The sequence below is a fragment of the Oncorhynchus nerka genome, linkage group LG4 (assembly GCF_034236695.1).
Source record: "Oncorhynchus nerka isolate Pitt River linkage group LG4, Oner_Uvic_2.0, whole genome shotgun sequence".
In the NCBI taxonomy this organism is placed as follows: Eukaryota; Metazoa; Chordata; class Actinopteri; order Salmoniformes; family Salmonidae; genus Oncorhynchus; species Oncorhynchus nerka.
The window spans coordinates 88,611,183-88,636,218 of record NC_088399.1 but is presented as its reverse complement, the minus strand read 5'-3'; the positions used below and the strand labels follow the sequence as shown (position 1 = coordinate 88,636,218).

The window sequence follows — 25,036 nt, the reverse complement described above, 5'->3', positions numbered from 1 at the left end:
GTTGTATTTACAATGTTATCTCTCTCTCTCTCTCTCTCTCTCTCTCTCTCTCTCTCTCTCTCTCTCTCTCTCTCTCTCTCTCTCTCTCAATTCAATTCAATTTAAAGGCTTTATTGGCATGGGACATATATGTTAACATTGTCAAAGCAAGTGAAGTAGATAAACAAACGTGAAATAAACATAAATATGGGTTGTATTTACAATGGTGTTTGTTCTTCACTGGTTGACCTTTTCTTGTGGCAACAGGTCACAAATCTTGCTGCTGTGATGGCACACTGGGATTTCACCCAGTAGATATTGTTTTTTTAATCTTTAAAAAAAATATTTGTGGATCTGTGTAATCTGAGGGAAATTTGTGTCTCTAACATGGTCATACGTTTGGCAGGAGGTTAGGAAGTGCAGCTCAGTTTCCAACTCATTGTGTGGGCAGTGTCTTGAGAGCCAGATCTGCCTTCGGTGGCCTTTCTCAATAGCAAGGCTATGCTCAATTAGTCTATACATAGTCAAAGCTTTCCTTAGGTTTGTGTCAGTCACCGGGGTCAGGTATTCTGCCACTGAGTACTCACTGTTTTGGGCCAAATAGCGTTCTAGTTTTCTCCGTACAATCTTTCCAATGTGTCAAGTAATTATCTTTTTGTTTTCTCATGATTTGGTTGAGTCTAATTGTGTTGCTGTCCTGAACAGAGCCCCACAACCAGCTTACTTAGGAGACTCTTCTCCAGGTTCATCTCTCTGTAGGTGATGGCTTTGTTAAGGAAGGTTTGGGAATCGCTTCCTTTTTGGTGGTTGTAGAATTTAACTTCTCTTTTCTGGATTTTCATAATTAGCAGGTATCGGCCTAATTCCGCTCTGCCATCATTATTTGGTGTTTTACGTTGTACACACAAAACATAATTCTGCATGTAGAGTCTCAATTTGGTGTTTGTCCCATTTTGTGAATTATTGGTTGGTGAGAGGACCCCAGATATCACAACCATAAAGGGCAGTGGGTTCTTTAACTGATTCAAGTATTTTTAGCCAGATCTTAATTGGTATGTCAAATTTTATGTTCCCTTTGATGGCACAGAATGCCCTTCTTGCCTTGTCTCTCAGTTCTTTCACAGCTTTGTGGAAGTTACCTGTGGCGCTGATGTCACGGGTGCTCCCTCTCTGGCCTCTAGGTCACCAGGCTGCTCGTTACTGCGCACACCTGTCACCATCATTACGCGCACCTATGTGTCATCAGACAAACCTGGACTCCATTACTTCCCTGATTACCTTTCCAATATATGCCACTCCCTTTGGTTCCTTCCCTATATATGTCACTCCCTTTGGTTCCTTCCCTATATATGTCACTCCCTTTGGTTCCTTCCCTATATATGTCACTCCCTTTGGTTCCTTCCCTATATATGTCTCTCTCTTTGGGTTCCTTCCCTATATATGTCAGTCCCTTTGGTTCCTTCCCTATATATGTCACTCCCTTTGGTTCCTTCCCTATATATGTCAGTCCCTTTGGTTCCTTCCCTATATATGTCACTCCCTTTGGTTCCTTCCCTATATATGTCACTCCCTTTGGTTCCTTCCCTATATATGTCTCTCCCTTTGGTTCCTTCCCTATATATGTCACTCCCTTTGGTTCCTTCCCTATATATGTCACTCCCTTTGGTTCCTTCCCTATATATGTTGCTCCCTTTGTTTCCTTCCCTATATATGTCACTCCCTTTGGATCCTTCCCTATATATGTCACTCCCTTTGGTTCCTTCCCTATATATGTCTCTCCCTTTGGTTCCTTCCCTATATATGTCACTCCCTTTGGTTCCTTCCCTATATATGTCTCTCCCTTTGGTTCCTTCCCTATATATGTCACTCCCTTTGGTTCCTTCCCTATATATGTCACTCCCTTTGGTTCCTTCCCTATATATGTCACTCCCTTTGGTTCCTTCCCTATATATGTCACTCCCTTTGGATCCTTCCCTATATATGTCACTCCCTTTGGTTCCTTCCCTATATATGTCTCTCCCTTTGGTTCCTTCCCTATATATGTCACTCCCTTTGGTTCCTTCCCTATATATGTCACTCCCTTTGGTTCCTTCCCTATATATGTTGCTCCCTTTGTTTCCTTCCCTATATATGTCACTCCCTTTGGTTCCTTGCCTATATATGTCACTCCCTTTGTTTCCTTCCATATATATGTCACTCCCTTTGGTTCCTTCCCTATATATGTTGCTCCCTTTGTTTCCTTCCCTATATATGTCACTCCCTTTGGTTCCTTCCCTATATATGTTGCTCCCTTTGTTTCCTTCCCTATATATGTCACTCCCTTTGGTTCCTTCCCTATATATGTTGCTCCCTTTGTTTCCTTCCCTATATATGTCACTCCCTTTGGTTCTTTCCCTATATATGTCACTCCCTTTGTTTCCTTCCCTATATATGTCTCTCCCTTTGGTTCCTTCCCCAGGTGTCCTTGTTTCTGTTTCATGTCTGTGTGGTGTTAGTGTTTCATGTTTTGTATTATGTTCTGTTTATTTTATGAAAACACTCACACGCCCTGAACTTGCTTCCCGACTCTCAGCGCACATCGTTACAGCTGATGTTTAGGCTAAGTTATGTATCGTTTTTTGTGTGCTCTAGGACAACGGTGTCTAGATGGAATTTGTGGTCCTGGCGACTGGACCTTTTTTGGAACACCATTATTTTGATCTTACTGAGATTTACTGTCAGGGCCCAGGTCTGGCAGAATCTGTGCAGAAGATCTAGCTACTGCTGTAGACCCTCCTTGTTTGGTGACAGAAGCACCAGATCATCAGCAAACAATAGACATTGGTCTTCAGATTCTAGAAGGCTGAGGCCGGGTGCTGCAGACTGTTCTAGTGCCCTCGCCAATTTGTTGATTTATATGTTGAAGAGGGTGTGGATTAAGCTGCATCACTGTCTCACCCCACGGCCCTGTGGAAAGAAGTGTGTTTTTTGCCAATTTTAACCGTAGACTTGTTTGTGTACATGGACTTTATAATGTTGTATGTATTCCCCCAACACCACTTTCCATCAATTTGTATAACAGACCATCAAATTGAGTTGAAGGCTTTTTTGAAATCAACAAAACATGAGAAGACTTTGCCTTTGTTTTGGCTTGTTGGTTTGTTTGTCAATTAGGGTGTGCAGGGTGAATATGTGGTTTGTCGTACAGTAATTTGGTAAAAAGCCAATTTGACATTTGCTCAGTACATTGTTTTCATTGAGGAAATGTACAAGTCTGCTGTTAATGATAATGCAGAGGATTTCCCCAAGGTTGCTGTTGACGCATATTCCACGGTAGTTATTGGGGTCAGATTTGTCCCCACTTTGTGGGTTGATCAGTCCCTAGTTGCAAATATTGGGGAAGATGCCAGAGCTAAGGATGTTAGAGTTTAAGTATAGCCAATTGGAATTTATTGTCTGTATATTTGATCATTTCATTGAGGATACCATCAACACCACAGGCCTTTTTGGGTTGGAGGGTTTTTATTTCGTCCTGTAGTTCATTCAACGTAATTGGAGAATCCGGTGGGTTCTGGTTCTCTTTGCTGTTTGTTCTTTGTTATAGAGCCAAACCGGTTGGACAAGTGGTCTGCCCATACATCTACATTTTGGATAGATAACTCTTTGTGTTTGTTTCGTGTGTTACAATTTTCCCAGAAATGGTTGGATTCTTCAATTACATTGAGCTGATTTCTGACATGCTGTTCCTTCTTTTTCGTAGTGTGTTTCTGTATTGTTTTAGTGATTCACCATAGTGAAGGCGTAGACTCAGGTTTTATGGGTCTCTATGTTTTTTTGGTTGGACAGGTTTCAATTTCAATTTCTTTCTTAGGTTTTTGCATTCTTCATAAAAAACTGTTGTCAATGTTAATTTTCTTCAGTTTTCTGTTTGACATTTGTAGATTTGATAGGGAAGCTGAGAGGTCAAATATACTGCTTAGATTTTGTACTGCCAAGTTTACATCTTCACTATTACAGTGGAAGATTTTGTCTAGGAAGTTGTCTAAAAGGGATTGAATTTGTTGTCTAATTGTTTTTTGGTAAGTTTCCACACTACATTCCTTCCTTCTATAGCATTTCTTAATATTCTTCAGTTCCTTTGGCTTTGATGCCTTATGATTGAGTATTGCTCTGTTCAAGTAGACTGTGATTTTGCTGTGATCTAATAGGGGTGTCAGTGAGTTGACTGTGAACGCTCTGAGAGACTGGGTTGAGGTCAGTGATAAAGTAGTCTGCAGTACTACTGCCAAGAGATGATCTATAGGTGTACCTACCATAGGAGTCCTCTTGAAGCCTACCATTGACCATGTAAATACCCAACGTGCTGCAGTTGTTGGTTATGTTGTGCCTAGGGTGGCATATGGGGGAGGGAATGCTGTCACCTCCAAGCAGGTGTTTGTCCCCCTGTGTGCTGAGGGTTTCAGGTTCTTGTCCGGTCCTGGCATTTAGGTCGCCACAGACTAGTGCATGTCACTGGGCCTAGAAATGATTGTTTTCCCCCTCCAGGATGGAGAAGCTGTCTTCATTAACCTGTTGCTTCTACTCGGGACGCTTGCGTCCCAACTAGAGCTCTGGAAATGCAAATGCGCTACGCTAAATGCTAATAGTATTAGTTAAAACTCAAAAGTTCATTAAAATACACATGCAGGGTATCGAATTAAAGCTACACTCGTTGTGAATCCAGGCAACAAGTCAGATTTTTAAAATGCTTTTCGGCGAAAGCATGAGAAGCTATTATCTGATAGCATGCAACACCCCAAAAGACCCACAGGGGACGTAAACAAAATAATTAGCATTTCGGCGTTACACAAACCGCACAATAAAATAGAAAACATTCATTACCTTTCACCATCTTCTTTGTTGGCACTCCTAGATGTCCCATAAACACTATTTGGGTCTTTATTTCGATTAAATCGGTCCATATAAAGCCTAGATATCGTTATATGTAGACTGTGTGATAAACGAAAAAAACATTGTTTCAAAACGTAACGTCATTTTTTTAAATTCAAAAAGTCGACGATAAACTTTCACAAAACACTTCGAAATACGTTTGTAATGCAACTTTAGGTATTAGTAAACGTTAATAAGCGATAAAATTCATCAGGAGGCGATGTAAAGATCATTAGCTGTCCGTCTGGAAAAATGTCCGGCTAGAAACTCAACCAAAATATCCGGTCCTAGACCGGATTAGATACGGTGTCCTGCATGTGTTTGACCAAGAAAAAACTCGAAGGGAAATGACAAGACTCTAGACACCATGTGGAAGCTGTAGGTACTGCAACCTCAGTCAATTAATTGTGGTTCACCTTTATCAATGGGATCAAGTAGCGCATGGATATATTTTCCCATTTTCAGTGATCAGTTTTTCCTGTGCTTTTCGATGTAAATGCCGTTCTGGTAAAGCCACAGCAGTGATTTAACCAGTTTTTTAAACGTCTGAGTGTTTTCTATCCACACAGACTAAGCAAATGCATATACTATATTCCTGGCATGAGTAGCAGGGCGCTGAAATGTTGCGCGATTTTTAACAGAATGTTCAAAAAAGTAGAGGGTCGACTGAAGAGGTTAAAGTATGAGGATTCTAGTGGGGGGATATAGGTAGCACACAGGAGGACATTTTTCTTCTTCTTAAGATCATTTCCTTTTTAATTTATAGCCAGGTGTAAAATGTTCCTGTTTTGATGAATGTAATAGTCAGTTAGGTCTGCTCTAAATTAGCATCCCACCTGAGTCCCTTCCCTGTTTCACACCTGGTAGTTTGGTGGATGGACCAGCTCTCTGTAACCTAGAGTGCAACCAGTGGGTCCGTCTCCTCTCTTGTAGGATGACAATGTCTGTATTTCCAGGTGAAGTCCAGGTTCCTGCTCTTTAGTCCAAAGGCAGATGACCTCAGGCCTTGGATATTCCAGGATGAGATATCTCTCCCTCCCTCTCTTTATCCCCTCCCCCTTTATCTATCCCTCTCCATCTCTCTCGCTCTCTCTCACTCTCTCATTTCAATAGGCTTTATTGGCATGGGAAACATATGTTTATATTGTCAAAGCAAGCGAAATAGATAATAAGAAAGGGAAATCTATCAAAAATGAACAGTAAACATTACACTCCCAAGTTTCACAGGAATAGCCACATTTCAAATGTCCTATTATAGCTATGTACAGTGTTATAATGATGTGCAAATAGTTCAAGTACAAAAGGGGAAATTAATAAAGGTTAATATGGGTCGGCAGGTAGCCTAGTGGTTGGAGCTTTGGACTAGTTACCAAAAGGTTGCTGGGTCGAATCCCCGAGCTGATAAAAATCTGTCATTTTGCCCCTGAACAAGGCAGTTAATCTACTTTTCACTGGTAGGCTGTCATTGTAAATAATAATTTGTTATTAACTGGCTTGCCTAGTTAAATAAAGGTTAAATCAAAAAATATGTTTCTTCTGTAAACTTGGCTTTCCTCCTCTTCTTTAATCTTCCTCAGTGAGATTACAGGACATTGTCTCCTCTCTTTACATTCTGAGACGACATCCCTTAGTGCAACCCCTGACCATTGTTCCATTGTTCACACACAATCAGGACAGTGTGTTTACTGTAGCTGTGTGCTCGGTGTTAGTTTAAATATGTATCTTAATTAATAAGGCTTGAATTAATAATACCTAGAAGTCAGAACTTGCTGTGTGAACTAGAATTCACCCTCCCGGATGTGGTTTGACTTTGCCCTCCTACTGTGGTTTATAAAAGTGAAAAGTCAAGGTACACAATAGTTATTCTGACTGCTCAGTCGATGGAAATCAGAATGATTCCTGTATTGATTTCGACAGAAGGTGAGTGGAGGGCGAGCAGAGTGCTTTATAGTGCATTCAGATAGTGATCAAATAGAGAACACATCACATTTTAGCTGGTGAAGTTTTCAAAATCTCATCGTATCAATGCCAGAAAGAGTGTTATTTATTTATGATGTATTTTATTTATGATGTTATTTATTTATGATGTATATGTGTGGGGAAATTACATTTTAAACAAATTACAAATAAATGCTCCACATTTAGTTCAAATAATATAAAGATGCTCTGTGTTGTTACATTAATACCAGTAGTACTAGGTCAGAGTCTTATATTACAGTAATAAGGCTCTGGTTATAACTAAAAGGTTACTGATCTAGTGAGTGTGTGTGTGTGTGTGTGTGTGTGTGTGTGTGTGTGTGTGTGTGTGTGTGTGTGTGTGTGTGTGTGTGTGTGTGTGTGTGTGTGTGTGTGTGTGTGTGTGTGTGTGTGTGTGTGTGTGTGTGTGTGTGTGTGTGTGTGTGTGCGTGTGTGTGTGTGTGTGTCCAGCCCTATACTGCAGCACCCCTGACTCGCCCCTGCAGGGGTCCATCAGCAGCCAGACTGGAGGTCACCTCAACAGCCTGGTCCGCTGGGCCTGTGACCGGGGATACCGCCTCATAGGGAACAGTACGGCCGTGTGCAGGAGGAACCCCTACGGATACTTCGCCTGGGACTCCCCCGTTCCGGCTTGCCAAGGTGAGATCAGGGTGTTAGGGCATGGGGGAAAGGGGGAGGGTGGAAGGAGGCAAGGCTAGTTCTTAACTGTCTATCTATTGTGGACAGATGTTTTACAGTTAAAGCAGTGAATTATTAACAGTCAGCCAGACGCATGTCGTTGAAATGCTTTACATCACTATGATATGCTGCAGTACCACTAGCAGTATTGGCCAGGATCAGGAACCAAATACTCATGAAGCTGCCTATATTTCAAAAGCTGTCCTATTGTAGTCCTGATCGGAAGTCACGACTCATGAGTTGAATTGCTCAATACTATACTACTACAATTGGACTATAATTTTCAAGGAATCAAATTCTCATCCTGTTGTGTATTTACTAGTGTGTCACATATAAGAGGTCCAATTCCGTTGTAGCTACTCAACACTTATCTACCTCTAGCTAGTTTTTTCTACATGAAATGTGAGATCCAGAATATAAATAAATGTCCCCTCAAAACTGGTTTTGTCTAAAGCTCCACTCAGTGATTTAATATGATTTGATGCCACCTTACTGTCAAGTGCCAGAGGCTCGAGGGACACTAACATGGAGTGACAACCATGATATGACTTACGTGGCTGTGTTTTCACAGGCAGCCCAATTCAGATTTGATTTAATTCATTGGTCTTTTGACCAATCAAATCAGCTCTGAAAAAGACCGATGTGAAAATATGGTATGTGATTGGTCAAAAGACCAATTAGTGGACAAAAATATCAGAATTGGACTGATGTTCTTAGTGTCCACATTGGGGAAAAACTCAATCTCAGCAGGACATTTTTTTAAATTATATTGATGCTGTCCTCATAATATGATGAGACCATATGGTCTTGATGATTATATCTAGATCTTGACGATGTTTTTATACTGACAACAAGTTCAAATACCAATAGTGGATGTATATCCGAACCGACAGATACCAACCTCCGGGTGCGTTCTGCGCGGCACCTTACGCTTCGATCACACCGACAGCGTCATTGGGCAAAATAGTACGCAGCATCATCTGGATGTGTGTGCGACAACAGTTCAACATTCACCTTCTGCTACTGTTTCTGTCAAGACGTCTACGGACACAGTTAGACTCATACGTTGGATAAATCCTAAGTATGCAGCACACAGAACGCACTGCAACTGTCTCTGCAACGCTGCAAGGTAAACACAGGATTTCACTGGAGATGAATGTCATTCTGGTGTACCAAAAATACAATGCGCTGTCGATGTGATCGAACCGTTATCCCCTGAATAGTGCAGTAACACATCACATTTAAATGTATGTAGTTCTGTCCTTGAGCTGTTCTTGTCTAGTGATGTTCTGTATTATGTTTTATGTTTTGTGTTGGACCCCAGGAGAAGTAGCTGCTGCTTTTGCAACAGCTAATGGGGATCCTGATAAAAGACCTAATGTGCACTACTTTTGAGCAGAGCTTTATCGGTAAAGTACTACAAAGGTAGGGGAATAGGAAGCCAATTGAGACGCAGCCTCAATAGTGTTCCAAACGAATTGGAGAGAAAGAGAGAGGAAATATAAGGATGGGTCTAATCATATTCTGTTAGCTAGTGGGGGGTATGCTAAAACCTTGTGTAAAACTGTAGGAGTGACACTCACCAGAGAGTATATTCACATTTTCCTTAGCAGAGAGCACACACACACACACACACACACACACACACACATACACATAAACATAAACACACACACACACACACACACACACACACACACACACACACATACACACACACACACACACACACACACACACACACACACACACACATACACATAAACGTAAACACACACACACACACACACATACACATAAACATAAACACACACACACACACACACACACATACACACACACATACACACACACACACACACACACACACACAGCATAGTTATAATCTCCTCAAAGCCTCTGTTTTGTTTTCGCTTACTCTTTCACTTTATAATTATAATTCACTTCTCCAGCTTTTCCCACAACAATATACCTATTGTTATAGCAGGAAGAAATGATGCCATCCACCTTATTCAGAATGACTTCCGACATACACTGAGTGACATAGAGGTGTTCCTAATGTTTGTACGCTCAGTGTCTACAGACACAATTTCTGGTTTGTTTGTGTGTTTAGAAGAAGGTCCCTGCCCCCCAAAAAAGTCTACACAGTGGAAAAACTAAAACAACTCCTACACTTCCACCTCTGCTTGAAAGGGGACTGTGACTAAGTTATTTTCCTTTCAACCTTGTCTGTGTGTTGCTTTTGGTTTCTTTATCTCTGTCAAAAATGTTTTTCTGTTTCTCTGTAAATCAGTTCGTATAAGGTGATCCATTGTCGCTGTGTAAAGATTGAGTGGGCACTACTTTGTCAGTAGATAGTTAGTGCGGGTTGAGTGAGCAGCGTGTTAATGTGTGGAAGTTGTCTCAATGCTGTGTCACTGGAATTTCATCAATTCTTATGAATTATACATTCATTAAATCACTCAGTCTATTTTATAAGAATTTGTAAGATTCCTATTTGCATAAAATAGACAGAGACCAGTCTTATCAAAATTAGACAATAGTATTTATTCTCGGAGCGCGCTGCCATGTAACCACGAACAAACAGTTTATACACAAAATATGACGTCATAGGTTATAAATTGTCCTTCCTCCCAACAGTTCAAAAGTTTATTCCCACCCCTTCTCTCTCTCACTCCAGACACACAGTTAAATCGAGATTAAAACTTCTGAAGTCTTCATCCATCACCATTCAGCAGACAGTTCCAGCTAATGGAAAACCTAAGAAAACACACACTGCCTTATCTAAACATCCCAGAGCTAAGTTGAGTCGGTTCAACCATAGGTTAACGACCCCTTCTGCTTACTTAAAAACCCCACAATTCCAGTCCTCTACAACCTGGCTGGAATGGTATTTATTTAATTTAATTACCCCCTGTTTCATGCTCCACAATCCCTCACTTATGAATTAATATTATTAATTAATTAAAACAGAGTAGAGTTTAATTAGTTATAGTTCTATTTAAAATGTAGATATTGTTTAGTCATTATTCATAAAATTCCTAACATGCTGTCTCTGTGTCATTGTATGGTCTCTGTGTGTTAGAAGATGAATGAACAGGAAGAGAATCAGTATCATTATATGGTCTCTGTGTGTTAGAAGAATATGTGGAAGCAGAATCAATGTTCCTCACTATACTGACAGTCTGTTAATAGTGGTATAGTCAGTGGGTCTTTGAGTGAGCATTGTTACTTTATCTCTCTGACCAATGTCATCAGCAGGCCTTTGTGTTGAAACGGTTTGTGTTGATCTCCTTGTGTGAGTTGTGTACTGTTGGTGTGTGTGAGAGACTGTGTGTTATTTGAGTGCTCTGTATGTGTGAGTTTATCTCTGTGTGTGAGACTGATTTGAGGGCGTGGTGTGAAGAGTGCAATAACCCTGAGTAAAATTCCTTTGATAAATAACCCTGAGTAAAATTCCTTTGATAAATAACCCTGAGTGTAATTCCTTTGATAAATAACCCTGAGTGTAATTCCTTTGATGAATAACCCTGAGTGTAATTCCTTTGATGAATAACCCTGAGTGTAATTCCTTTGATGAATAACCCTGAGTGTAATTCCTTTGATGAATAACCCTGAGTGTAATTCCTTTGATGAATAACCCTGAGTGTAATTCCTTTGAGGAGAATAAGTGCTGACTCTCCTCTCTTCCTCTCCTCCTGTATCCTCCTCCTCCCCTGGTCTCCCATCCTCCTCCCCTGGTCTCCTCCTCCTCTGGTCTCCCCTCCTCTGGTCTCTTCTCCTCTCCTGGTCTCCCCTCCTCCTCTCCTGGTCTCTCCTCCTCTCCCCTGGTCTCCCCTCCCTTTCCCCTGGTCTCCCATCCTCCTCTCCCATCCTCCTCTCCTGGTCTCTCCTCCTCTCCCCTGGTCTCCCCTCCCTTTCCCCTGGTCTCCCATCCTCCTCTCCCATCCTCCTCCCCTGGTCTCCCCTCCTCCTCCTCTGGTCTCCCCTCCTCTGGTCTACCCTCCTCTGGTCTCCTCTCCTCTCCTGGTCTCCCCTCCTCTTCTCCTGGTCTCTCCTCCTCTCCCCTGGTCTCCCCTCCCTTTCCCCTGGTCTCCCATCCTCCTCCCCTGGTCGGCCCTCCTCCTCTCCTCTCATCCTTTCTCATGCTCTCCCCTCCTCTTCTCCTCCTCTCCCATCCTCCTCCCCTGGTCTCCCCTCCTCGCCCCTCATCCTCCCCTGGGCGCCCCTCCTCCTCCTCTCCCCTGGTCTCCCCCATGGCAGCGGTGTCCTGCGGGGTGCCTAAGGCACCGTTGAATGGAGGAGTGCTGACGGTGGACTACTCAGTGGGAACACACGTGACCTACTTCTGCAATGACGGCTACCGCCTGTCCTCCAAAGAGCTGACCAGCGCCGTCTGCCAACCGGACGGCACCTGGAGCAACCACAACAAGATCCCTCGTTGTTCAGGTAGCTAACGTTAGGCTAGGAAGCTAGTGGGGGGGTGTATGAGGGCATTTGTGCGCGCTGCCCAGGTAGCTAATGTTAGGCTAGGAGGTTAGTCCAGCAGATGGGACAGGTGAAGCAGGGGTAGAGAGTATATTTGTGTCTATGCGTGATTGTAATTGTGTGGGTCAGTGTGTGAGAGTGTGTGTGTTTGTGCGTTCACCTCACAGCTCCCATGAGGTCAATTACTTCCCTATTAAAATAAGTTCCCCCCTCGAAGGCAATCCCTCACTTATTTATTAGTCTGTATTTTGCCAAAACATGAAGTTATTTCCCCTTAAGATGACTGTTTATAATGCCTGGCTGCCTCACAAAGCAGTGCAAATGGAGGTCAACAGTCAACACAGAAAATAATACAATTGTAATGGAGAACTGTGTGGGAAGAAATCTGAGGTTATGCCAATTATCTTCTGACAGTAAGTCGCTCTGGATAATAATGCCTGCTGTGTGTGCGCGTACACGCTTGTGTGACTGTGCCTGTGAACCTGGGTGTGCTTGTGTTTCTGTGTGACAGTGGTGGTGTGTCCAAGCATCGGCTCCTTCTCTCTGGAACACGGGAGGTGGAAGATCGTGAACGGCTCCCACTATGAGTACAGGACCAAGATTATCTTCAACTGTGACCCGGGCTACTACCGTCTAGGCCCCGCCCACATCCAGTGCACGACCAACGGCGTGTGGAGTTGGAGGAATGAAAGGCCTCACTGTCAGAGTGAGTAAAAGGCAGACATTTATTTATATTTTTACCTGGGACTTTTTACACCATCTCCATGTCAGAAGCCTGTTGTCTTTAGGTTGTGTTTATGCTGTGTGTCTAAGGTGTATTGCATGTCTATTTAATGATTAGCAATTTGACTTAGCAAATGGGACTTTACACATGAAGCATGTTGTGTTAAGTTTGCTACATTTTGCGACAGTCTGCCCTAGGGAGTGTTGAATGTCTGTCCAACCTTGGGCAGAATCCTAAGATCGATATGTGATATTTTTACCCCAAATATTCAATAATGAGATAGATAGGTGGATAGAGACGTCTTTGAGATGTTCATTAAAAGTAGTATCAAGATCAGGTGTGCTTGGATGTGGATGTGGGAGGATAGTGAATGCACTAGACTTGACCATATAGATTTTTATGGTTTCAATTTTCCCAAAACAGAAAATAAACAAACAGAATCCCCAGGCCACCTCCAACCTCCCTTTACCTCCTCTCCTCTCCCTTTACCTCCTCTCCTCTCCATTTACCTCCTCTCCTCTCCCTTTACCTCCTCTCCTCTCCCTTTACCTCTCTCCTCTCCCTTTACCTCCTCTCCTCTCCCTTTATCACTTCTCCTCTCCCTTTACCTCCTCTCCTCTCCCTTTACCTCTCTCCTCTCCCTTTACCTCCTCTCCTCTCCATTTACCTCCTCTCCTCTCCCTTTACCTCCTCTCCTCTCCCTTTACCTCTCTCCTCTCCCTTTACCTCCTCTCCTCTCCCTTTACCTAGCTCCTCTCCCTTTACCTCCTCTTCTCTCCCTTTACCTCTCTCCTCTCCCTTTATCACTTCTCCTCTCCCTTTACCTCCTCTCCTCTCCCTTTACCTCTCTCCTCTCCCTTTACCTCCTCTCCTCTCCCTTTACCTCCTCTCCTCTCCCTTTACCTCCTCTCCTCTCCCTTTACCTCCTCTCCTCTCCCTTTACCTCTCTCCTCTCCCTTTACCTCTCTCCTCTCCCTTTACCTCTCCTCTCCCTTTACCTCTTCTCCTCTCCCTTTACCTCCTCTCCTCTCCCTTTACCTCTCCTCTCCCTTTACCTCCTCTCCTCTCCCTTTACCTCTCTCCTCTCCCTTTACCTCCTCTCCTCTCCCTTTACCTCCTCTCCTCTCCCTTTACCTCTCCTCTCCCTTTACCTCCTCTCCTCTCCCTTTACCTCTCTACTCTCCCTTTACCTCCTCTCCTCTCCCTTTACCTCCTCTCCTCTCCCTTTACCACCTCTCCTCTCCCTTTACCTCTCTCCTCTCCCTTTACCTCCTCTCCTCTCCCTTTACCACCTCTCCTCTCACTTTACCTCTCTCCTCTCCCTTTACCTCCTCTCCATTTACCTTCACTCTCCTCTCCTTTTACCTCCTCTCCTCTCCCTTTACCTCCTCTCCTCTCCCTTTATCACTACTCCTCTCCATTTGCCTCTTCTCCTCTCCATTTACCTCCTATCCCTTTACCTCCTCTCCCTTTACCTCCACTCTCCTCTTCATTTACCCCCTCTCCTCTCCCTTTATCACTTCTCCTCTCCCTTTACCTCCTCTCCTCTCCCTTTATCACTTCTCCTCTCCCTTACCTCCTCTCCTCCCCCTTTACCTCCTCTCCTCTCCCTTTATCACTTCTCCTCCCCCTTTACCTCCTCTCCTCTCCCTGTACCTCCTCTCCTCTCCATTTACCTCCTCTCCTCTCCCTTTATCACTTCTCCTCTCCCTTTACCTCCTCTCCTCCCCCTTTACCTCCTCCTCTCCTCTCCTCTCCCTTGACCTCCTCTCCCTTTACCTCCACTCTCCACTCTCCTCTCCCTTTACCTCCTCTCCCTTTACATCCACTCTCCTCTCTCCCCACCCTTTATCTCCACTCCATTCTTCCTCTCTTCTCTCCCTTCTCCTCTCCTGTCCCTCCTCCCTTCCCTTCTCCTGCTCTCCCCTCCTTCCTCTCCCCTCCCTTCTGTCCTCCACTTTCCTCTCCTCTCTGCACCTCCTCTCTCCTCTCTCCTAGCTCATCTCCTCTCCTGTTCCAAGGATCCCAAAAACAAAATAATATGACTCACCTTCACTTACAAATATCACAGAAACAGTTGACAGATCAATTCAAACTTGGCAAAAATCGCTCCGATTGAAATACCATTGGAACTGTAAGGGATCAGCCTGTGTCTTATTTATTAAGCAAGAATTCAAATAATTGTTATACTCAACTCTGAGAGTGGTTTGAGACAATATCTCTCATATGTTTGTTTATGCCATTGGTTTGTGAGCTGGGAGATGATGTCTCTGTTATTGTATTGTCTGTGTCACAGTAATTTCCTGTGGAGACCTCCCTGGCCCGCCCAATGGGAAGAAGATTGGTACGCAGATGACCTTCGGGGCGACCGCCATCTTCATGTGTGATGCAGGGTTCATGTTGGTGGGCTCTACCGTGAGAGAATGTCTCCCCTCTGGACTGTGGAGTGGACAGGAGACACGCTGCTTGGGTAAAACAACATATTTCTTCCCCACATCTCTGTTCTCTGTCTTTGTGTGAAACAACCAAGTCATTCTCCAGACTCTGAGGGAATGTTAAGATTATTAAGAACGAAGAACCATTCCCCACATTGTGTTGTCTGTCTGTGAAATGTAGGCTACAGTATCTACTGCCCTAACAATGTTTTTGTTGTTGTAGAGTTATTTTAAGTCTCCACCTCTAAGGAACATCTTTCTAATGTGTTAAAATAGCTTTACAGTGTAACTTTTTTGTCTGCTGATGCCAAGTCTGTGGAAGCTGTGGACAACTGTCTATTTTGGGCTTCCATCTTTTCTCTGACACAAGTCTGTGGAAGCAGGGACAACTGTCTATTTTGGGCTTCCATCTTTTCTCTGACACACGTCTGTGGACTAAAAATATCTCTGCGACCTGACTGTTTAAATTAGCATCTCAATACTGTACTCTGTCTGTAACTATCAAAGAACAGGACTGTACAGTACATTACAAGACTTCTCTTTCTCCCTCTTCCACCTAACTCTCCCCTCTCCCCTCTCTCTCTCAATTCAATTTCAATTTCAATTCAAGTCCATTATTCAATTCAAGGCTTTATTGGCATGGGAAACATATGTTAACATTGCCAAAGCAAGTGAAATAGATAATAAACACAAGTGAAATTAACAGTACAAATTAACAGCAAACATAACATCGGCTCTCTCTGACTCTCTTTCGCTATCTCTTTCTCTCCCTGATTCTCTTTCGCATTTGCTCTCTCTCTCCCTCTTTCTCTCTGTTTGTCTATCTCTCTCCCCCCTCTCTCTTCTCTTGCTCTCTCTCTCCTCTAACTATTGCTTTTGTGTTCCTCTCCAGCGGGCCACTGTGGTATTCCGGAGACCATAGTGAACGGCCAGGTGATCGGGGAGAACTTTGGGTACAGAGAGACGATAGTGTACCAGTGCATCCCAGGCTTCCGCCTCATCGGCCCCTCTGTGCGGATCTGTCTGCAGGACCACAACTGGTCCGGACAGCTGCCTTCCTGCGTGTGTGAGTAGTCCATCTTTTATCTCTCTCTCTCTCTCTCTCTCTCTGACACACTCACATTTGTGTCGACTTGGCCAAAGCTTTTGATACGGTAGACCATTCCATTCTTGTGGGCCGGCTAAGGAGTATTGGTGTCTCTGAGGGGTCTTCGGCCTGGTTTGCTAACTAACTCTCTCAAAGAGTGCAGTGTATAAAGTCAGAACATCTGCTGTCTCAGCCACTGCCTGTCACCAAGGGTGTACCCCAAGGCTCGATCCTAGGCCCCATGCGTTTCTCAATATACATCAACAACATAGCTCAGGCAGTAGAAAGCTCTCTCATCCAATTATATCCAGATGATACAGTCTTATACTCAGCTGGCCCCTCCCCGGCTTTTGTGTTAAAAGCTCTACAATAAAGCTTTCTTAGTGTCCAACAAGCTTTCTCTGCCCGTAACCTTGTTCTGAACACCTCCAAAACAAAGGTGATGTGGTTTGGTAAGAAGAATGCCCCTATCGCCACCGGTGTGATTACTACCTCTGAGGGTTTAGAGCTTGAGGTAGTCACCTCAATACTTGGGAGTATGGCTAGACGGTGCACTGTCCTCCTTACAGCACATACCAAAACTGCAGGCTAAAGTTAAATGTAGACTTGGTTCCCTCTATCATAATCGCTCCTCTTTTACCCCAGCTGCCAAACTAACCCTGATTCAGAGACATCATTTAAGTCTCTCTTTATGTGTTGTTGTGGTGTCTCTCTTGTCGTGGTGTGTGTGTTGTCCTATATTTTTATTTTACATTTTTAATCCCAGTCCCCATCCCTGTAGGAGGCCTTTTGCCTTTTAGTAGGCCATCATTGTAAATAAGAATTTGGAAACAATGTGTTTAATGTATTTGATACCATTCCAGTAATTCCACTCCAGCCATTACCACGAGCCCGTCCTCTCCAATTAAGGTGCCACCAACTTCCTGTGCTTGATTCATTTTTTGTGGTTCATGATTTTTCATAACAACACAGTTGTCACTATATATTCTCCCAAAAAATGTAATGGTAAACATAGTAGAGTCTTCTTCACACCTCTGCAAACCCTTTTGGGTGAGCGTCAAGCTCAGACTTTTTTATAAGGACACAGTTGACTAATAGCACTGCTTTAGAATGCAAAGGGAAGAAGGGAGTCACCACGCTGCGTCATTATGCTGTCTCTAGGCTGACGAGTCGAGTAGCACTCCTGAGCGCCCCCTGCAGTTCACAAAGATCCTGACATATACAACATTCTCTTCCTTCTCTCTGCGCTCACACACAAGGAGCCTTCCCTATTCGCTCGTTTTTACTGGAGCTGAAAGGAACATTTCGAATGATGACGCAGAAGCACTTTTACGGACAGTTATTTATCTTGTTGTGTTTTATAGCGTTACTAATCTAGATAGAATGACTCAAGCAGTAGATGTCATAGAAGGTATTAGTCATATGGGGTTGGTGGGCAGACTGCATGTGATAGTCTACAGTATCTTCAAATAGATACATCTTCCAGGTTTGCCTGAGGAAACTGCTCTTTCTCCATTTAATGCAGCGAGGCAATAGTGGTGTGTGGGAAAGACAGACAATGCAAATCCCCTGTTTCCTGCGATCTAGAGATAAACAGACAGAACACAACACCACTGTACTGTTTTTGCGGACCTGAAGGTGATCACTCTGGGGTGACGTTTTCCCTCGGTACAGATCTAGGATCAGCTTCCCCTCTCAAAATTGTTAAGCATTCGTGGGGAAAATGCTAAACTGACCCAAGATCAGTGTCTAGGGGCACCTTCACTCTATACAATGTCACCTTGACCATGTCACAGCCCTGACACACCATTACCATGTCACAGCCCTGACACACCTTGACCACGTCACAGCCCTGATACACCATGACCACATCACAGCCCTGAGACACCTTTACCATGTCACAGCCCTGACACACCTTGACCATGTCACAGCCCTGACACACCATGACCATGTCACAGCCCTGACACACCTTGACCACGTCACAGCCCTGATACACCATGACCACGTCACAGCCCTGATACACCATGACCACGTCACAGCCCTGAGACGCCTTTACCATGTCACAGCCCTGACACACCTTGACCATGTCACAGCCCTGACACACCATGACCATGTCACAGCCCTGACACACCTTTACCATGTCACAGCCCTGACACACCATGACCACGTCACAGCCCTGACACACCTTGACCACGTCACAGCCCTGACACACCTTGACCACGTCACAGCCCTGACACACCATGACCACGTCACAGCCCTGACACACCATGACCACGTCACAGCCCTGACACACCATGACCACATCACAGCCCTGAGACACCTTTACCATGTCACAGCCCTGACACACCATGACCACGTCACAGCCCTGACACACCATGACCACGTCACAGCCCTGACACACCATGACCACATCACAGCCCTGAGACACCATGACCACATCACAGCCCTGACACACCTTTACCATGTCACAGCCCTGACACACCATGACCACATCACAGCCCTGACACACCATGACCACATCACAGCCCTGACACACCATGACCACATCACAGCCCTGATACACCATGACCACATCACAGCCCTGAGACACCTTTACCATGTCACAGCCCTGAGACACCTTTACCATGTCACAGCCCTGAGACACCTTTACCATGTCACAGCCCTGACACACCTTGACCATGTCACAGCCCTGACACACCATGACCATGTCACAGCCCTGACACACCTTGACCACGTCACAGCCCTGATACACCATGACCACGTCACAGCCCTGATACACCATGACCACGTCACAGCCCTGAGACGCCTTTACCATGTCACAGCCCTGACACACCTTGACCATGTCACAGCCCTGACACACCATGACCATGTCACAGCCCTGACACACCTTTACCATGTCACAGCCCTGACACACCATGACCACGTCACAGCCCTGACACACCTTGACCACGTCACAGCCCTGACACACCTTGACCACGTCACAGCCCTGACACACCATGACCACGTCACAGCCCTGACACACCATGACCACGTCACAGCCCTGACACACCATGACCACATCACAGCCCTGAGACACCTTTACCATGTCACAGCCCTGACACACCATGACCACGTCACAGCCCTGACACACCATGACCACGTCACAGCCCTGACACACCTTTACCATGTCACAGCCCTGACACACCATGACCACATCACAGCCCTGAGACACCATGACCACATCACAGCCCTGACACACCTTTACCATGTCACAGCCCTGACACACCATGACCACATCACAGCCCTGACACACCATGACCACATCACAGCCCTGACACACCATGACCACATCACAGCCCTGATACACCATGACCACATCACAGCCCTGAGACACCTTTACCATGTCACAGCCCTGAGACACCTTTACCATGTCACAGCCCTGACACACCTTTACCATGTCACAGCCCTGACACACCTTGACCACGTCACAGCCCTGACACACCTTGACCACATCACAGCCCTGACACACCTTTACCACGTCACAGCCCTGACACACCATGACCACATCACAGCCCTGACACACCATGACCATGTCACAGCCCTGACACACCTTTACCATGTCACAGCCCTGACACACCATGACCACATCACAGCCCTGAGACACCTTTACCATGTCACAGCCCTGACACACCTTTACCAAGTCACAGCCCTGACACACCATGACCACATCACAGCCCTGACACACCATGACCACATCACAGCCCTGAGACACCTTTACCATGTCACAGCCCTGACACACCATGACCACGTCACAGCCCTGAGACACCATGACCACGTCACAGCCCTGACACACCATGACCACATCACAGCCCTGACACACCATGACCACGTCACAGCCCTGACACACCATGACCACGTCACAGCCCTGACACACCATGACCACGTCACAGCCCTGATACACCATGACCACGTCACAGCCCTGACACACCATGACCACGTCACAGCCCTGACACACCATGACCACGTCACAGCCCTGACACACCATTACCATGTCACAGCCCTGACACACCATGACCACGTCACAGCCCTGACACACCATGACCACGTCACAGCCCTGATACACCATGACCACGTCACAGCCCTGACACACCATGACCACGTCACAGCCCTGACACACCATGACCACGCCCACAGCCCTGACACACCATGACCACGTCACAGCCCTGATACACCATGACCACGTCACAGCCCTGACACACCATGACCACGTCACAGCCCTGACACACCATGACCACGTCACAGCCCTGATACACCATGACCACGTCACAGCCCTGATACACCATGACCACGTCACAGCCCTGATACCACACCATGACCACGTCACAGCCCTGACACACCATGACCACGTCACAGCCCTGACACACCATGACCACGTCACAGCCCTGACACACCATGACACCATGACCACCATGTCACAGCCCTGATACACCATGACCACGTCACAGCCCTGATACACCATGACCACTGACACACCATCACAGCCCTGACACACCATGACCACGTCACAGCCCTGACACACCATGACCACGTCACAGCCCTGACACACCATGACCACGTCACAGCCCTGACACACCATGACCACGTCACAGCCCTGACACACCATGACCACGTCACAGCCCTGACACACCATGACCACGTCACAGCCCTGACACACCATGACCACGTCACAGCCCTGACACACCATGACCACGTCACAGCCCTGACACACCATGACCACGTCACAGCCCTGACACACCAGCCCTGACCACGTCACAGCCCTGACACATGACCACGTCACAGCCCTGACACATGACCACGTCACAGCCCTGACACACCATGACCACGTCACAGCCCTGATACACCATGACCACGTCACAGCCCTGATACACCATGACCACGTCACAGCCCTGATACACCATGACCACTGATACACCATGACCACGTCAGCCCTGATACACCATGACCACGTCACAGCCCTGACACACCATGACCACATCACAGCCCTGAGACACCTTTACCATGTCACAGCCCTGACACACCATGACCACGTCACAGCCCTGATACACCATGACCACGTCACAGCCCTGACACACCATGACCACGTCACAGCCCTGATACACCATGACCACGTCACAGCCCTGACACACCATGACCACGTCACAGCCCTGACACACCATTACCATGTCACAGCCCTGACACACCATGACCACGTCACAGCCCTGATACACCATGACCACGTCACAGCCCTGACACACCATGACCACGTCACAGCCCTGATACACCATGACCACGTCACAGCCCTGATACACCATGACCACGTCACAGCCCTGACACACCATGACCACGATACACCACAGCCCTGATACACCATGACCACGTCACAGCCCTGACACACCATGACCACGTCACAGCCCTGACACACCATGACCACGTCACAGCCCTGACACACCATGACCACGACCACAGCCCGTCACAGCCCTGACACACTATGACCACGTCACAGCCCTGACACACCATGACCACGTCACAGCCCTGATACACCATGACCACGTCACAGCCCTGATACACCATGACCACGTCACAGCCCTGACACACCATGACCACGTCACAGCCCTGACACACCATGACCACGTCACAGCCCTGATACACCATGACCACGTCACAGCCCTGACACACCATGACCACGTCACAGCCCTGATACACCATGACCACGTCACAGCCCTGATACACCATGACCACGTCACAGCCCTGATACACCATGACCACGTCACAGCCCTGACACACCATTACCATGTCACAGCCCTGACACACCATTACCATGTCACAGCCCTGACACACCATGACCATGTCACAGCCCTGACACACCATTACCATGTCACAGCCCTGACACACCATTACCATGTCACAGCCCTGACACACCATGACCACGTCACAGCCCTGATACACCATGACCACGTCACAGCCCTGATACACCATGACCACGTCACAGCCCTGACACACCATTACCATGTCACAGCCCTGACACACCATTACCATGTCACAGCCCTGACACACCATTACCATGTCACAGCCCTGATACACCATGACCACGTCACAGCCCTGATACACCATGACCACGTCACAGCCCTGAGACACCATGACCACGTCACAGCCCTGAGACACCTTTACCATGTCACAGCCCTGAGACACCTTTACCATGTCACAGCCCTGAGACACCTTTACCATGTCACAGCCCTGAGACACCTTTACCATGTCACAGCCCTGAGACACCTTTACCATGTCACAGCCCTGAGACACCTTTACCATGTCACAGCCCTGAGACACCTTTACCATGTCACAGCCCTGATACACCATGACCACGTCACAGCCCTGACACACCATGACCACGTCACAGCCCTGACACACCATGACCACGTCACAGCCCTGACACACCATGACCACGTCACAGCCCTGATACACCATGACCACGTCACAGCCCTGATACACCATGACCACGTCACAGCCCTGATACACCATGACCACATCACAGCCCTGATACACCATGACCACGTCACAGCCCTGATACACCATGACCACGTCACAGCCCTGACACACCATGACCACGCCTCACAGCCCTGATACACCATGACCACGCCCTGACACACCATGACCACGTCACAGCCCTGACACACCATGACCACGTCACAGCCCTGACACACCATGACCACGTCACAGCCCTGACACACCATGACCACGTCACAGCCCTGACACACCATGACCACGTCACAGCCCTGACACACCATGACCACGTCACAGCCCTGACACACCATGACCACGTCACAGCCCTGATACACCATGACCACCACCATGACGTCACAGCCCTGACACACCATGACCACGTCACAGCCCTGATACACCATGACCACGTCACAGCCCTGACACACCATGACCACGCCCTCACAGCCCTGATACACCATGACCACGTCACAGCCCTGATACACCATGACCACGTCACAGCCCTGATACACCATGACCACGTCACAGCCCTGACACACCATGACCACGTCACAGCCCTGACACACCATGACCACGTCACAGCCCTGACACACCATGACCATGTCACAGCCCTGACACACCATTACCATGTCACAGCCCTGACACACCATTACCATGTCACAGCCCTGACACACCATGACCACGTCACAGCCCTGATACACCATGACCACGTCACAGCCCTGATACACCATGACCACGTCACAGCCCTGACACACCATGACCATGTCACAGCCCTGACACACCATGACCATGTCACAGCCCTGACACACCATGACCATGTCACAGCCCTGATACACCATGACCACGTCACAGCCCTGACACCATGACCACGTCACAGCCCTGACCACGTCACAGCCCTGATACACCATGACCACGTCACAGCCCTGATACACCTTTACCATGTCACAGCCCTGAGACACCATGACCACGTCACAGCCCTGAGACACCTTTACCATGTCACAGCCCTGAGACACCTTTACCATGTCACAGCCCTGAGACACCTTTACCATGTCACAGCCCTGAGACACCTTTACCATGTCACAGCCCTGAGACACCTTTACCATGTCACAGCCCTGATACACCATGACCACGTCACAGCCCTGACACACCATGACCACGTCACAGCCCTGACACACCATGACCACGTCACAGCCCTGACACACCATGACCACGTCACAGCCCTGACACACCATGACCACGTCACAGCCCTGATACACCATGACCACGTCACAGCCCTGATACACCATGACCACGTCACAGCCCTGACACACCATGACCACGTCACAGCCCTGATACACCATGACCACGTCACAGCCCTGATACACCATGACCACGTCACAGCCCTGATACACCATGACCACGTCACAGCCCTGATACACCATGACCACGTCACAGCCCTGATACACCATGACCACGTCACAGCCCTGATACACCATGACCACGTCACAGCCCTGATACACCATGACCACGTCACAGCCCTGATACACCATGACCACGTCACAGCCCTGACACACCATGACCACGTCACAGCCCTGACACACCATGACCACGTCACAGCCCTGATACACCATGACCACGTCACAGCCCTGATACACCATGACCACGTCACAGCCCTGATACACCATGACCACGTCACAGCCCTGACACACCATGACCACATCACAGCCCTGAGACACCTTTACCATGTCACAGCCCTGACACACCATGACCACGTCACAGCCCTGACACACCATGACCACGTCACAGCCCTGATACACCATGACCACGTCACAGCCCTGATACACCATGACCACGTCACAGCCCTGACACACCATGACCACGTCACAGCCCTGATACACCATGACCACGTCACAGCCCTGATACACCATGACCACGTCACAGCCCACCACGCCCTGATACACCATGACCACGTCACAGCCCTGATACACCATGACCACGTCACAGCCCTGATACACCATGACCACATCACAGCCCTGATACACCATGACCACGTCACAGCCCTGATACACCATGACCACGTCACAGCCCTGACACACCATGACCACGTCACAGCCCTGACACACCATGACCACGTCACAGCCCTGATACACCATGACCACGTCACAGCCCTGATACACCATGACGTCACAGCCCTGATACACCATGACCACCCTGATACACCATGACCACGTCACAGCCCTGATACACCATGACCACGTCACAGCCCTG

General features: G+C 47.1%; 1 protein-coding gene across 1 annotated transcript in view; it reads left to right on the top strand.

Annotated features, from left to right (window-relative positions):
• LOC115128828 (CUB and sushi domain-containing protein 3-like) overlaps positions 1-25,036 on the top strand; it is a 997,580-nt gene that overhangs the window by 871,642 nt on the left and 100,902 nt on the right. Inside the window, exons 49-53 of the mRNA XM_065018010.1 lie at positions 7,315-7,503; positions 11,806-11,991; positions 12,542-12,736; positions 15,051-15,224; positions 16,082-16,255. Of these exons, the coding sequence (XP_064874082.1) occupies positions 7,315-7,503; positions 11,806-11,991; positions 12,542-12,736; positions 15,051-15,224; positions 16,082-16,255 (918 nt within the window). The remainder of the gene's footprint in view (positions 1-7,314; positions 7,504-11,805; positions 11,992-12,541; positions 12,737-15,050; positions 15,225-16,081; positions 16,256-25,036) is intronic.